The following is a 14,348-nucleotide window of genomic DNA, read 5'->3' as shown; positions in this document are numbered from 1 at the left end:
ATACATGATTAGATTTAAGACCAAATTCAAAGACGACCTAGGCTCCCGCCAAGAACACACCAACAATGCATGGCTCAAGATTGCAACCGCACTGGACCCACGTTTTAAGGACTTGAAAAGTGTGCCCAAGGCAGACAGAGAGGAGGTGTGGACCAAACTTGGAGGCCTTCTGCGTGAATCACCTGGAAGACCTTCACACACTACTGAAGATGGGCCACCCAAGAAGAAAATGAACCTTCTTCTACAGCTGGGCTCAGATTCAGAATCAGATGAAGAGGTACAGCCTGACAGAGCCTTACACAGGTACAGAGCAGAGCCCACCATTGAAATGACGGACTGTCCCTTGCAGTGGTGGTCATCTCATGCAGGAGCCCATGACAAGCTGGCTCCGTTGGCTCGGAAATATCTAGCCACTCCTGCATCCTCAGTTCCCTGTGAAAGACTCTTCTCACTTGCCGGTCACATTGTGCAAAAGAAGCGGTCAGCTTTACTCTCAGAAAATGTGGACAAATTGGTTTGCCTCAGTAACTGGCTAAAGGATGAATAGAGAAGCGGGCCACATGTAATTGTGTAGGCCATGTTCTTTTGGTTTGATAAAAAAGAGAAATCTCTTTGTTTTTCCTTTGTTGAAGAGAAATGGCCAAGATGGCTAGTGTGTTACAGAAGGAGACACCATCCTATTTTGTTTTACTATTTCAGTTTCATTTAAATAAGAGACGCCATCCTATTTTGTTTTCCTATTTTGACGAGGAAATGTCATTGTAAAAAACAGGATGTTATTCAAATAAACATGCATACATATGTTAAATGCACATGTCTTCTGTCATTTATCTTTCAATTCCCACAAAAATATACAGTTAATGGCATATTTTGGACATAGTTCGAATGGTGATTAATCATGATTAATTAATTTTTAAGCTGTGATTAATCTGATTAAAAATTTTAATCATTTGACAGCCCTAATATATATATATATATATATATATATATATATATATATATATATAGTGTAGTTGTTATATTCCCTAGCTCATAACATCTTTCCCCCTATAAAGAAATAATGTTAACTCAATAAAGTGTATTTCTTTTTTTAGCTTTAACTTTTCATTTTTTAGCATTGTAACCACATTTGCAAACAACTTTTCTCTTCATAGAATTTTCTTTCTTTCTTTAAAGTGCAAAAATGTCAAAGCATCATAACAAACAGTTATGTCAAATAGCAGCAGAATTGCACTTTTTGGAGAGCTGTATTATTTCCAGTTTTGTGCCCAAGGGACTGATTTTATTTAACACTATATCATTATTTATACACCTATAGTGATCACAGAGACAGCTTGTTTTTGTGTTACTGTATATATTTGTTTCTCTGAAAAATCCCACTTAATATACTTTGAGTAACAACAGTCAATGTTTATTTATTTTATTTTTTTAGGGGGGTAACAGTCAATATTTATTTATTTATTAGATTAAATTGTTTTCTTATATAATAAAAGTGAGCTTTTGTTAAACCAAATATTGTGTGTTTTTTTTCATACACAACAACCTATCTGGACTCGATAAGAGAATCGATAAGGAATCGGTTCGATAAGAGGATTCGATAATAGACTCGAACTCGATAATTTCTTATCAAACATCATCCATATATATATATATATATATATATATATATATATATATATATATATATATATATATATATATATATATATATATATATATATATATATATATATATATATATATATACATATATATATATATACATACATATATATACATATATATATATACATACATATATATATATATATGTATATGTATGTATATATATATATATATATATATATATATATATATATATATATATATATATATATATATATATATATATATATATATATATATATATATATATATATATATATATATATATATATATATATATATATATATATATATATATATATACAAGAAAAACCCAGACACCATCTTTGTCGTCATTTTTCTCCTGCGTGGACTTCCGTCTTCCTTTACAATGAGTGAAGCTGCACGAAACCTTGTGTCTGCAATTGCAAATAATTTAGTTTTTAAGTTTTGTGTTTCTTGTAGAATCTATATAAGGTAATATTCATTAGCCTATTGTTAAAATAATGAAAAAAAACATAATTAAATATATTTGTTTTATTGTATTGTTACATTAATGGCTGTTGTATTATTATAGGATGGCTTGTTAAACATTTCATAGGATTTTCAGAGGGAGGAAAAACCAAGACATTTAATATAAAATGTAAAAGGAATAAATATATTAAAGGAAAAAGAAAAAAAAATGGTTAAAAGCCATCGTCCCGGGGAGCATTTCATTTCGTCCCGTGCATTTTTTTAAATAATAATAATAACAATGAATAATTTCTAAGTCTTTGTTAGCCGTTTGTGAAGTTTCGTGCTTGTGCGCTACGTTCGCTTGCATCCTGTGCATCTCCTGGGGGCTAAGCCCCCCCTGTCCTTAAAAGCTAGTGACGCCCCTGTTGAACACTGAAACTTTTATCAACCAAGTTTGACATAAAACAGACAGAATGTACACAGAATGTAGCAAATTTGCCTGGCCAGGAGTTGCACATGTCAAGTATGCAAGGACCCAACAGATGGTGCTACTGCTCCCTAAAAAAAAAAAAACCTTTCCTCAAAATACTTAACACTAGTGTATTATAAAAAGTGAAAGATGGATATAAATGAACATGAAAAACAATACTTTATAATAAAAAGTAAAGATAGATAAAGCAGGTGGAGTCATTACCAATGCTACACATGTACAAGATTGATACAACACAAACACAATGTCATGATCTTTGCTGTGCACTTTTTCAGTCCAAAAGAAAAAAGGTGAAAACAGTCTTTGTTGTCCTTAATCAAAGTAGTATTTTGTAGCAGCACACTAACTCATGGGGGAATCTTGCATCATACACACAGCAGACTTTCTCGAGGACTCCTCGTGTGTTGTTACACTTCTATGATTTGACATTTGAACACATAACATATTTTAACTTTGTTTGCCCCCCACCATGTGTTCTCACGTGTGAAAGCATATTTGACTTTTGAGTGAATCTTTGCTCGCAAACTGAGCAACTAAAAGGTTTTTCCCCGGTGTGCGTTCTCATGTGTGACACCATGTGTGACTTTTGAGTGAATCTCTGATCACAGACCACGCAACTAAATGGTTTTTCCCCCGTGTGCGTTCTAATGTGTCGCCCCAAAGTGGAAGTCTGAGCGAATCTCTTGCCGCAAACTGAGCAAATTAAAGGTTTTTCTCCCGTGTGTGTCCTCATGTGCGACGCCATGTGCGACTTCTCAGAGAATCGTTTGCAACAAACGGAACAACTCAAAGGTTTTTCTCCGGCGTGTGTTTTCACGTGTTTCACCATGTTGCTTTTGTCCGAGAATTTTTTGCCACAATCTGAACAACTGAAGGGTTTTTCTCCTGTGTGCGATGTCATGTGTGATGCCATTCTTACCTTACGAGTAAATCTTTGACCGCAAACCGAACAGATAAAAGGTTTTTCCCCTGTGTGCGTTCTCATGTGTACCGTCATATTTGCCCTTTTAAAGAACTTCTTATCACACATTAAACAACTAAAAGTTTTCTCTCCCGTGTGTGTTATCCTGTGTGTGACCATGTTTGACTTTTGAGAGAATTTTTGGCCGCAATCTAAACAACTAAAAGGTTTTTCCCCTGTGTGTATTGTCACGTGTCGAGCAAAATCCCTCTGATAAGAAAAGCTTTTATCACAAAATGAGCAAATCAAACATTTTTTACCCGTCTTCTTTTTAGAGCAGTCAGGGTGATTGTTGTAGGTGTGAGTCCTCATATCGTCTGTATCGCTGCTCAAAGGCTCTTGGGTGTCGTTCCTGTCTTCTGCCTCACTATCTGATAGTGGAGCCAAGAGGCTGTCTGCTTGTGATCCTCCACAGTGGTCTCCCTCAGCTTCTGTCGCCATGTGTCGTATTGAGCTGCAGCTCGTAGGCTCCGCCCCTCTGTTCTCCTCACTTGGACTGTGATGAAGCTGTGAGGACTCAGGTGGTTTCTCTTCATGGTCTTCAGTCTTCACAGAGACACCAGTCAGTGGCAAGTTGGTGAGGTCGGCTTCACGCGCCCTGAGAAGATACTCTCCATCCTGAGTTATCCAGAGTTCCTCCTCGTCTTCTTCTTCTTTAATAAAGGGGGGCTGTGGATCCTCCCGCTTGAAAATGGAGATCCTCCCCCGACAACCAACTAGCGGCGGGACATCTGCAGGACACAAACACACTTTAGCAACTGATGTTTTGTATCAATCTAGACAAGCAATAAACTGCTATGGATAAAAAAACATCATTGTTCTCAATAATAAGATGAGAAAGAATAATTATGACGTGTGAATAGTTTTTATAAAAATATATATTCACTCATTTATATACAATATTAATGTGGTCATGAAAATACTTATAGTTATACAAGCATATCCCCTGCAGCTTGGAGGCTCCACCCCTCTGTTCTCCTCACGTGGACTGTGAAGAAGCTGTGAGGACTCAGGTGGTTTCTCTCCATGGTCTTCAGTCTTCACGGAGACACCAGTCAGTGGCAACTTGGTGGGATCAGCCTCGTCTGGCCCTGGAAGATTCATTTCCTCCCGAGTGATCCACAGTTCCGCCATCTCCTCTTTAATGTAGGGGGGCTGCGGATCCTCCTGCTTCAAAGTGGCGACCCTCCCCTGCGGCGGAGGGGGACGTTCTTCCTGACCACCAATTATCCGCTGGACGTCTTCAGGACGAAAACATTGCAGAATTTAATTTTTAGTTTTGTCATTTTGAGACAATGCTATTTACAACTAATGTAATTGTCCATTTCTTTCCAACTTTAGCCTGGCTGAGAAGATTGCAGATGACGCTTTAACGATTTAACAATTATTGTCTACACCTTTCTTCAAATCATAATATATTAGTGTCAAGGTTATAAATATCATCATGTGACATTATGGATTTTACACTCCATATATGTCAGTGTTTCCCATAAACTGCCAAGATACCTGTGGCGGTGGGGGCGTGGCTGTGGGCGTGGTCACCATGACATCATCGAGTAATTTGCATAATTTACTACAATGATATGATTTTCTCTAAAAAGGCTCAAAAAATTTATACTTACTAATTAATAATAACAGTTTTGTTTTAAACGTCCATCCATCCATCCATTTTACAATATAAATACAACACTTTATGTACATATTTATATACAGATTTGAACAATAAGTTATTCGGTGAAATATATTTATCAATTGTGGTTCTTACAAAAAATATATCTTATAAAATACAAAAGCTAAAATGTCTCTTAAAGCTCTGCCCCTTTAATTAGTGCATACTAAATAATTTAACTTTAGCCTACTACTACAACCATATTATTTGCCAGCAACATAAAGTGAAACAGAGGCAGAGGTGTCCTGCCACAGTCAGTAACAAATAAACAGAAAACAGTAGTGGTCAAATACAAATAAGGCAACAAGAGAAGTATCCTACACTTCTCTTTTGTAAAGTAAATGTGAACAGCCGATATGGGCATCTACATCTACTATATGATTTGCCTGAGAAGCTGGACAGGACAAAAAAAATTAAAAATTAAATTAAATTTAAAAAAATCTATTTGTGGCGGACGTAATTCTTTCGTGGCGGGCCGCCACAAATAAATGAATGTGTGGGAAACACTGTATGTTACTCTAGCGTTTTGAAAGAAGCATCATTGTTGTCGTAAAAATCCTTATAAACTTAGTTGACTGTGGAAACTTTGCTTTGATCAGAAAAATAACAGAAAAATCTGCAGCTTATTCCAAAATGATTGTGTGTCTGTCTCCTATGTACTAATTGCGCTCTGGAATAATGTTGTGAATGACATCTGCTGGGTCAAAACGTGCTCCCTTCCTAACAGCTATTGACTTACCAACAAAGTCAACGAGATATCTTTTAAAATCATTCCTGGTTATTACCCTGTAAAGACTGTGATGGTTAGATACAAGAAGGACATTGATGTTGCCTGCACCTTATGGAACATGCATGTTGCACCTTATATAACATGCATGTTGCACCTTATGTAACATGCATGTTGCACCTTATGTAACATGCATGTTGCACCTTATGTAACATGCATGTTGCACCTTATGTAACGTGCATGTTGCACCTTATGTAACGTGCATGTTGCACCTTATGTAACGTGCATGTTGCACCTTATGTAACGTGCGTGTTGCACCTTATATAACATGCATCCAGAGACTGTTTACCACCTGTTTTGGACTTGTGAAAGCACTCCTTCACTATGGCAGGCATCTGTCCTTTCATCCTGGACAATATTCATGACAAATATGTGCTTTGTTTTAAAAACGTGCTATTTGGATTTACACTGTATGAAAAAAAATTTTTTTTAAAGGAATTTTACTTATTGGGACGGTATAGCTCGGTTGGTAGAGCGGCCGTGCCAGCAACTTGAGGGTTGCAGGTTCAATCCCCGCTTCCGCCATCCTAGTCACTGCCGTTGTGTCCTTGGGCAAGACACTTTACCCACCTGCTCCCAGTGCCACCCACACTGGTTTAAATGTAACTTAGATATTGGGTTTCACAATGTAAAGCGCTTTGAGTCACTTGAGAAAAAGCGCTATATAAATGTAATTCACTTCACTTCACTTTACCTTTGCAACCTCATTATACTATTGGCTAAGTTTTATATTTATAAATGTAAGTTTCTTAATACCCAAACTGTTTTTTGTACCTTTAAAAATAGAATTAGAACTCTAGGTTAAAACACTCTCTACCTCTAACAACCAAAAAGCTGCGAAAACGATGATGCTACTGAAAGCCACTACTAGCGACCACGCAGTCTGATAGTTTATATATCAAAGATGAAATCTTAACATTGCAACACATGCCAATACGGCCGGGTTAACTTATAAAGTGCAATTTTAAATTTCCGGGGGAACTTCCGGTTCAAACCGCCTTTGGAGGATGACGTATGCGCGTGACGTCGCGAGGTCCACGGAAGTGTTTGGACCCTATTGGACACTCTGTTTTCTGCGACAAAATTCCACAGTATTCTGGACATCTGTGTTGGTGAATCTTTTGCAATTTGTTTAATGAACAATGGAGGCTGCAAAGAAGAACGTTGTAGGTGGGATCGGTGTATTAGCGGCTGGCTGTAGCAACACAACAAGGAGGACTTTGTTGGATAGCACACGCTAGCGCCGGCGACCTCACCTTGACTTCCTACGTCTCCGGGCCGCCGACCGCATCGTCAATCGCTGGAACGCAGGTGAGCACGGGTGTTGATGAGCAGATGAGGGCTCGCTAATGTTTTTATCATAGCTCTGACGAGGTCCCGTTGCTAAGTTAGCGTCGTTAGCAACAGCATTGCTAGGCTTCGACAGGCGGCACAGCATTAACCGTGTATTTACATGTCCAGTGTTTGGTTCGGTGTCTCCTGATAGTAGTATTGTTGATCTTCTGTCTATCCTTCCAGTCAGGGATTTATTTATTTTGTTTCTATCTGCATTTGAGACAGATGCTATCACGTTAGCTCATGCTGAAGAGCTTCGCCGATGTATTGTCGTGGAGATAAAAGTCACTGTGAATGTCCATTTCGCCTTCTCGACTCTCATTTTCAAGAGGATATAGTATCCCAGGTGGTTTCAAATACAAATCCGTGATCCACAATAGAAAAAGGAGAGAGTGTGGATTCCAATGAGCCAGCTTGTACCTAAGTTACGGTCAGAGCGAAAAAAGATATCTCTTGAACTGCATTCTAGTCCGTCACTCTAACGTTCCTCATCCACAAATCTTTCATCCTCGCTCAAATTAATGGGGTAATTGTCGCTTTCTCGCTCAGAATATCTCTCGCTCCATGTAAACAACGGAGAATTGTGAGCAGCACTACCGCTTGTGACGTCACGCTACTTCCGGTAGGGGCAAGGTTGTTTTTTTTTATCAGCGAGCAAAAGTTGCGAACTTTATCGTCGATTTTCTCTACTAAATCCTTTCAGCAAAAATATGGCGATATCGCGAAATCATCAAGTATGACACATAGAATGGACCTGCTATTCCCGTTTAAGTAAAAAAAATTCATTTCAGTAGGCCTTTAAGTGTCAGAACATGGACTATGATGCAGTTTCCTGCGTGGGTTGCTTTCCCGAGATGCAAACGAACTGAAGCAAACATGGCGTGGAGGTAAAAACATGATTTTATTCTACACTAACAAAAGTCAAAAAAAGGTATAAACAAAAGGCGCTCCCAGCGGAGGTAAAAACTTGACTATGAAAAAACAAAAGACATGCACGTGGGCATAAAAACTATAAACATTAAATCAAAACTTACTTGGCATGAGATGAAACAAGAACTATGGTAAACAGGTGCAGAGCATACATTTGTGTGGAGAAGGTGATGTCGCCAGGAAGACCAACAGAAAAAGACAGGCTTTAAATAACAGTGACATGATCAGTGAAAACAGGTGCGTGACTCAAAACGTGAAACAGGTGCGTGACAGGACAGGTGAAAACTAATGAGTTGCTATGGAAACAAACAAAACAAGGAAGTGAAACCAGGAACTAAGGAAGTGTCCAAAAAACAAAACAGCACATGGCCAAACAAAAACATGAACACAGACATGACATTAAGTTGTTTACTGAAATTGAGTGAGCCTATGGCTTAGCACTTTGTTTGTTCAGTTTGCAAATACATCAAAGATGCCACTATAATCCATTTCTAATGGATAAAGCTTTGGCCTGGACAAGAGGTCATCAGGTGGTCCCCAACGTTCACCGAGTGTTTCGACCCTTAACCACAACACTCTCCGGTTGGTGGGTCAGCAGTGATTGGCCAGATCCTTGCCCCTCTCATCCAGGCTTCCAGCTATTGTCCTCTCTCCTATGCCAGAGCCAACAGGAGGCTCTCTCTGCTGCTTCTCCCAGCCTACGAACTGCCGTTTTCCTCAAGTGACCTCCCAATCCGACCCCCGTCATCAGACTCCACACAAATTGAGCAGGGATCTTCATCGAGCATGGACCACTCCTTGGTCTCACTCATCTTAGGCCACTTGATTCTTTCCTTCGTTGGCTGGGGTGGGCTTTTTGGGATGGCATTTGAGGTTGTCCTTGTGTGGTTTTGGGGGATTGCGGGCACTGAGAGATCTCTAGGACTTTGGTTTGCTTCCTGCCTAGGGTTCTCCTGCGTCTCACCAGACTGTTCGTCTGAGCGGTGTGCATGCGTCCGTCCCTGTCCACACTTGGCCTTGTCCTTGGTCTTGCTCTGGTGTATTTTGAGCCCTCTTGCACCTTTGCAGATCTTTCCGCAATTGCATTTCACTTCCCATGCCTCCCCAGTCAAGGTGGTTTGTTTGAGCCTTCTCTGTGTCTGTGTCACTGTCCTTGTCGTTGCCGTTGAAGCTGTCCTAGCGAGTCTCTCATCCTCCCCCCCCCTCTCGGGAGACTCTGGGGGTATTGCTCATTTGTACGTTCTGTAGCTTGCTTGGTGCCCTCTTGCGAGTGCTGCAACGGGGGTTGCCTCCCCTGTTACCCTGCCAGTCTTTCCTGGAGGTCAGCTGTCTCTCCAGCGTCACCGACCTTTCTCGGTTGTCATCCAGACTTTCCTGGAAGTCACTGGATGATATATATATATATATATACGTGTTTGAGATATATACGGACTGCCGATATTATCGGCCAATAAATGCTTTAAAATGTAATATCGGAAATTATTGGTATCGGTTTCAAAAAGTACAATTCATGACTTTTTAAAACGCCGCTGTACGTAGCGGTACACGGACGTAGGGAGAAGTACAGAGTAGTTGCGTCTCCCAGTCATACTTGCTTTTCCCGGGAGACTCCCGAATTTTAGTGCCCCTCCCGAAAATCTCACGAGGCAACCGCTCTCCCGATTTCTCCCGATTTCCACCCAGACAACAATATTGGGGGCGTGCCTTAAAGGCACTGCATTTGCGTGCCGGCTCAATCACATAATATCTACGGCTTTTCACACACACACACAAGTGAATGCAAGCATACTTGGTCAACAGCCATACAGGTCACACTGAGGGTATCCGTATAAACAACTTTAACACTGTTACAAATATGCGCCACACTGTGAACCCACACCAAACAAGAATGACAAATTTCGGGAGAACATCCGCACCGTAACACAACATAAACACAACAGAACAAATACCCAGAACCCCTTGGAGCACTAACTCTTCCGGGACGCTACAATATACACCCCCCGAAATATATATACCGTATTTTTCGGAGTATAAGTCGCTCCGGAGTATAAGTCGCACCGACCGAAAATGCATAATAAAGAAGGAAAAAAACATATATAAGTCGCACTGGAGTATAAGTCGCATTTTTTGGGGAAATGTATTTGATAAAAGCCAACACCAAGAATAGACATTTGAAAGGCAATTTAAAATGTCTAAAGAATAGTGAACAACAGGCTGAATAAGTGTACGTTATATGAGGCATAAATAACCAACTGAGAACGTGCCTGGTATGTTAACGTAACATATTATGGTAAGAGTCATTCAAATAACTATAACATATAGAACATGCTATACGTTTACCAAACAATCTGTCACTCCTAATCGCTAAATCCCATGAAATCTTATACGTCTAGTCTCTTACGTGAATGAGATCAATAATATTATTTGATATTTTACGCTAATGTGTTCATCATTTCACACATAAGTCGCTCCTGAGTATAAGTCGCACCCCCGGCCAAACTATGGAAAAAACTGCCACTTACAGTCCGAAAAATACGGTATATATATCCTATTTTCCTTTTATTCCTTTCATGAACATGCATGTATACAAGCCACGTACAGTCGACACTTTCATTGTTTTTTGTTTCTTATACATTTCCATGACAGAAAGGAGCAGATGGAAGAATAATATTCTTGTATTTATCTGCCCCCTTTTTAACACAAATTATGTTAGATGACTTTATCACTGTTCCCTCCACCAACACCCCAACTCCAACATACTTTGAAATTTTCGTTGAAGCATTTTCACAATGACACGTCCAATGAAAATCAAAAATCAGTTTGATAGAATTCCAGTTGTCTCTTTTTCTAACTCTTTTTAAATTCAGGGATATTCTTGCAACTTTTTAAGTCTTTCTTTAGAGAATTCCGTGCTTTCACTGTCACGGCCCAGACGTCATCTGGGAGCCGCAGGCAGCTGCGTTCCATCTTCAATCAACACACCCGGCACTGATGAGAGGGACGACTACTTAAACAACCGCCTCCAGAGATCCTTTGCCCGAACGTAGCAATCTGTACATCGTACCGTAAGCTCGTCTCCAGCTAGCTTTGAACGTCACTAATAGAGTATGCAATTCCACAATGTCTTTTAGTTTTAATAATGTAAATAATATTTTATTTGAAAAAAGCACTTTACATTGAGCAAACAACCTCAAAGTGCTACAGTGTATTAAAAAATAATAAAAAGATAATAAAAATAAAAACTAGAACAGCCTAATAGTTAGAACTAGTATGCATATATCTAAAAAAAATGATTTTTTTTAAAAAGAAGGGTTTTTAAGCCTTTTTTAAAAAGTATCCACAGTCTGTGGTGCCCTCAGGTGGTCAGGGAGAGCGTTCCACAGACTGGGAGCGGCGGAGCAGAAAGCCCGGTCTCCCATTGTTCGTAGCTTTGTCCTCGGAGGTTGGAGGAGGTTAGCCTGTCCGGAGCGGAGGTGTCGTGTGGAGGATTTGGGGGTGAGCAGTTCTTTGAGGTAGAGGGGGGGCATATCATTTAATAATCCTGCCCTAATGAAGAGTGGATTTGTGTGGTCCCTGTATCCTACGTTAAAAATAATACCAATCACTCTTTTATGTAATAGAAAATAAATATATATATAATTATATACACTACCGTTCAAAAGTTTGGGGTCATCCAAACAATTTAGTGGAATAGCCTTCATTTCTAAGAACAAGAATAGACTGTCGAGTTTCAGATGAAAGTTCTCTTTTTCTGGCCATTTTGAGCGTTTAATTGACCCCACAAATGTGATGCTCCAGAAACTCAATCTGCTCAAAGGAAGGTCAGTTTTGTAGCTTCTGTAACGAGCTAAAGTGTTTTCAGATGTGTGAACATGATTGCACAAGGGTTTTCTAATCATCAATTAGCCTTCTGAGCCAATGAGCAAACACATTGTACCATTAGAACACTGGAGTGATAGTTGGTGGAAATGGGCCTCTATACACCTATGTAGATATTGCACCAAAAACCAGACATTTGCAGCTAGAATAGTCATTTACCACATTAGCAATGTATAGAGTGTATTTCTTTAAAGTTAAGACTAGTTTAAAGTTATCTTCATTGAAAAGTAGAGTGCTTTTCCTTCAAAAATAAGGACATTTCAATGTGACCTCAAACTTTTGAACGGTAGTATATATATATATATATATATATATATATATATATATATATATATATATATATATATATATATATATATATATATATATATATATATATATATATATATATATATATATATAATATTATATTGCATTCTATTTTAGTTACTTTGAATTTACAACCCCCTGGTGCTGTTCTGTACTGTTTTTATACTTTGATTATTATTTCTCAACTGTTTGTAAATGTTGAAATTTGTAAATAAAGGTTTATAAAATTTTAAAAAAATTAATAATAAATAAATAAAAACTAAAAAAAATAAAAACTTAGTTGACATGTTTACAAACAGCATATGCTGAATTACTGTAAATCCATTTTAACTTAGGATAATGATTTGTGGCAAGAACAGTGGAAATGTATCACATTTTCTGACATGATTGTACATTTATCCATCCATCCATTTTCTACCGCTTGTCCCTTTTTTGGGGGGTTGACCAAGATGCTTATAAATGAACCACCAACACAATCTGCTACACAATTGATAGTGTACTGTACAATATTGGATTATACATTTACATTAACGTAATTTACAAATATTATAAGTCTTTCCGGTTGTCTCGTAATGCAAATATAAAGAGTTTTCAAGGTTAAATAAGATACCTTCAATGTGGAACATATTTGACTTGCTTCCTGTTGTCGTCGATGGCGATCCTTCTCCTTTTTTGCTTCGACCAACTTCCTCCTCACCCGACGCGATGTCGTTCTTTTAAACAGCGCCAATATTTCATCATCAGTCGCTCCTTCAGCAACTCACCTAACATTTGGAATGTTTTCCGCGATTTAAACTGGATTCTCACAAATCTCTTCTGACAATCGAAGTCGTCTTTGCTAACTTCCGCTTTTTACGTCTTCGGCGGGGGGTTTTACGGCAGCCCGGGCATTCATGACGTCACACGGCTGTTCACCCGTACGTGACGCGGGTTGAAGACAGGATTAAAAAAAATAAAAAAATAAAAAAACCAAAAAAATTTAATGGAGCTTACTTTACTTTACCGCGGCAAATTCTTTAAATATTATTACAAAATAAACGTAAAAAAATTGGAATAAAAGAAGAAAGAGAAAAAGTTGCCATGCTGACTCGAGTAACGCCAAGCTGACATTATTGTTGTTGTTTTTAAACTAGCATTGCTCAAAAAATGTTACTGAATCAAAATCAATGTTAAGAATAATTGATCTAGTAAAGGCTTCAATAATATTCATCAAATATTTTTAATTTGAAATATTATTTTCTTGTATGTTTGCTATAAAAAAAAAAAAGTTTTCTACGACAAAAATGCCATAAAACAAATAAAATATATTATAAACAATAAAAACATATAAATGACCGGCAGATCTGAAGTTAATGTAGAGATTCGAGTGTTGAAGGCAAAAAAAAAAAGGTATTTTTTTTTTTTAACACGTTAAATAATATTTAAACTTGTATCGACAGTTCTGAATAGAACACTTTATTGTTATCAAATATGATTAATCTATCTATCTATATATATGTATATATGTACATGTATAAATATACATATATGTATACATTGATTGATTGATTGATTGATTCTTTTATTAGTAGGTTGCACAGTGAAGTACATATTCCGCACAATTGACCACTAAATGGTAACACCCGAATAAGTTTTTCAACTTGTTTAAGTCGGGGTCCACTTAAATTGATTCATGATACAGATATATACTATCATATATACTATCATCATAATACAGTCATCACACAAGATAATCACATTGAATTATTTACATTATTTACAATATATTATTTACATATAGTACATATGTATGTATACATATATACACATTAGTGTATATACATACACACACATACATGTAAACACATATATGTACATATGTAAATATACACATATACATATAATAAAT

The 14,348-nt window shown here is 37.8% G+C and overlaps 2 protein-coding genes across 3 annotated transcripts in view; one reads left to right on the top strand and one right to left on the bottom strand.

Moving 5' to 3' along the window:
- Positions 1 to 553, top strand: part of LOC133631879 (E3 SUMO-protein ligase ZBED1-like) — a 1,588-nt gene extending 1,035 nt beyond the window's left edge. Inside the window, exon 2 of the mRNA XM_062024051.1 lies at positions 1 to 553. This exon is cut by the window's left edge and continues 108 nt beyond it. Coding sequence (XP_061880035.1) covers positions 1 to 547 — 547 coding nt within the window. The 3' untranslated portion in view covers positions 548 to 553.
- A 1,678-nt stretch (positions 554 to 2,231) lies between these two features.
- Positions 2,232 to 13,388, bottom strand: LOC133631878 (zinc finger protein 260-like). Of its 2 annotated transcripts, none has more exons than XM_062024049.1 (3): positions 13,071 to 13,388; positions 4,487 to 4,792; positions 2,232 to 4,282 (listed from the first exon to the last, which is right to left on the bottom strand). In XM_062024049.1, exons 1-3 carry the CDS (start codon positions 13,084 to 13,086, stop codon positions 3,006 to 3,008), a joined length of 1,599 nt encoding a protein of 532 aa, XP_061880033.1. In that variant the 5' UTR covers positions 13,087 to 13,388; the 3' UTR covers positions 2,232 to 3,005. The 2 variants fall into 2 exon arrangements, with proteins under 2 accessions (XP_061880033.1, XP_061880034.1); XM_062024050.1 differs by having other exon boundaries at positions 2,233 to 4,282; positions 4,535 to 4,792; positions 13,071 to 13,387.
- Between the last annotated feature and the right edge of the window lie 960 nt (positions 13,389 to 14,348).

This window comes from Entelurus aequoreus, linkage group LG17 (assembly GCF_033978785.1).
Source record: "Entelurus aequoreus isolate RoL-2023_Sb linkage group LG17, RoL_Eaeq_v1.1, whole genome shotgun sequence".
In the NCBI taxonomy this organism is placed as follows: Eukaryota; Metazoa; Chordata; class Actinopteri; order Syngnathiformes; family Syngnathidae; genus Entelurus; species Entelurus aequoreus.
Note: the sequence above shows the minus strand (reverse complement) of the source record. Positions and strands in the feature narration are given on the sequence as shown.

What these genes read in the sequence shown, in the direction of transcription:
- LOC133631878 (XM_062024049.1), bottom strand. An exon ending in AAGCTGCAGGGGATATGCTT is followed by an intron (nt 4,283 to 4,486) that starts GTATAACTATAA and finishes TGTGTCCTGCAG; the next exon opens with ATGTCCCGCCGCTAGTTGGT.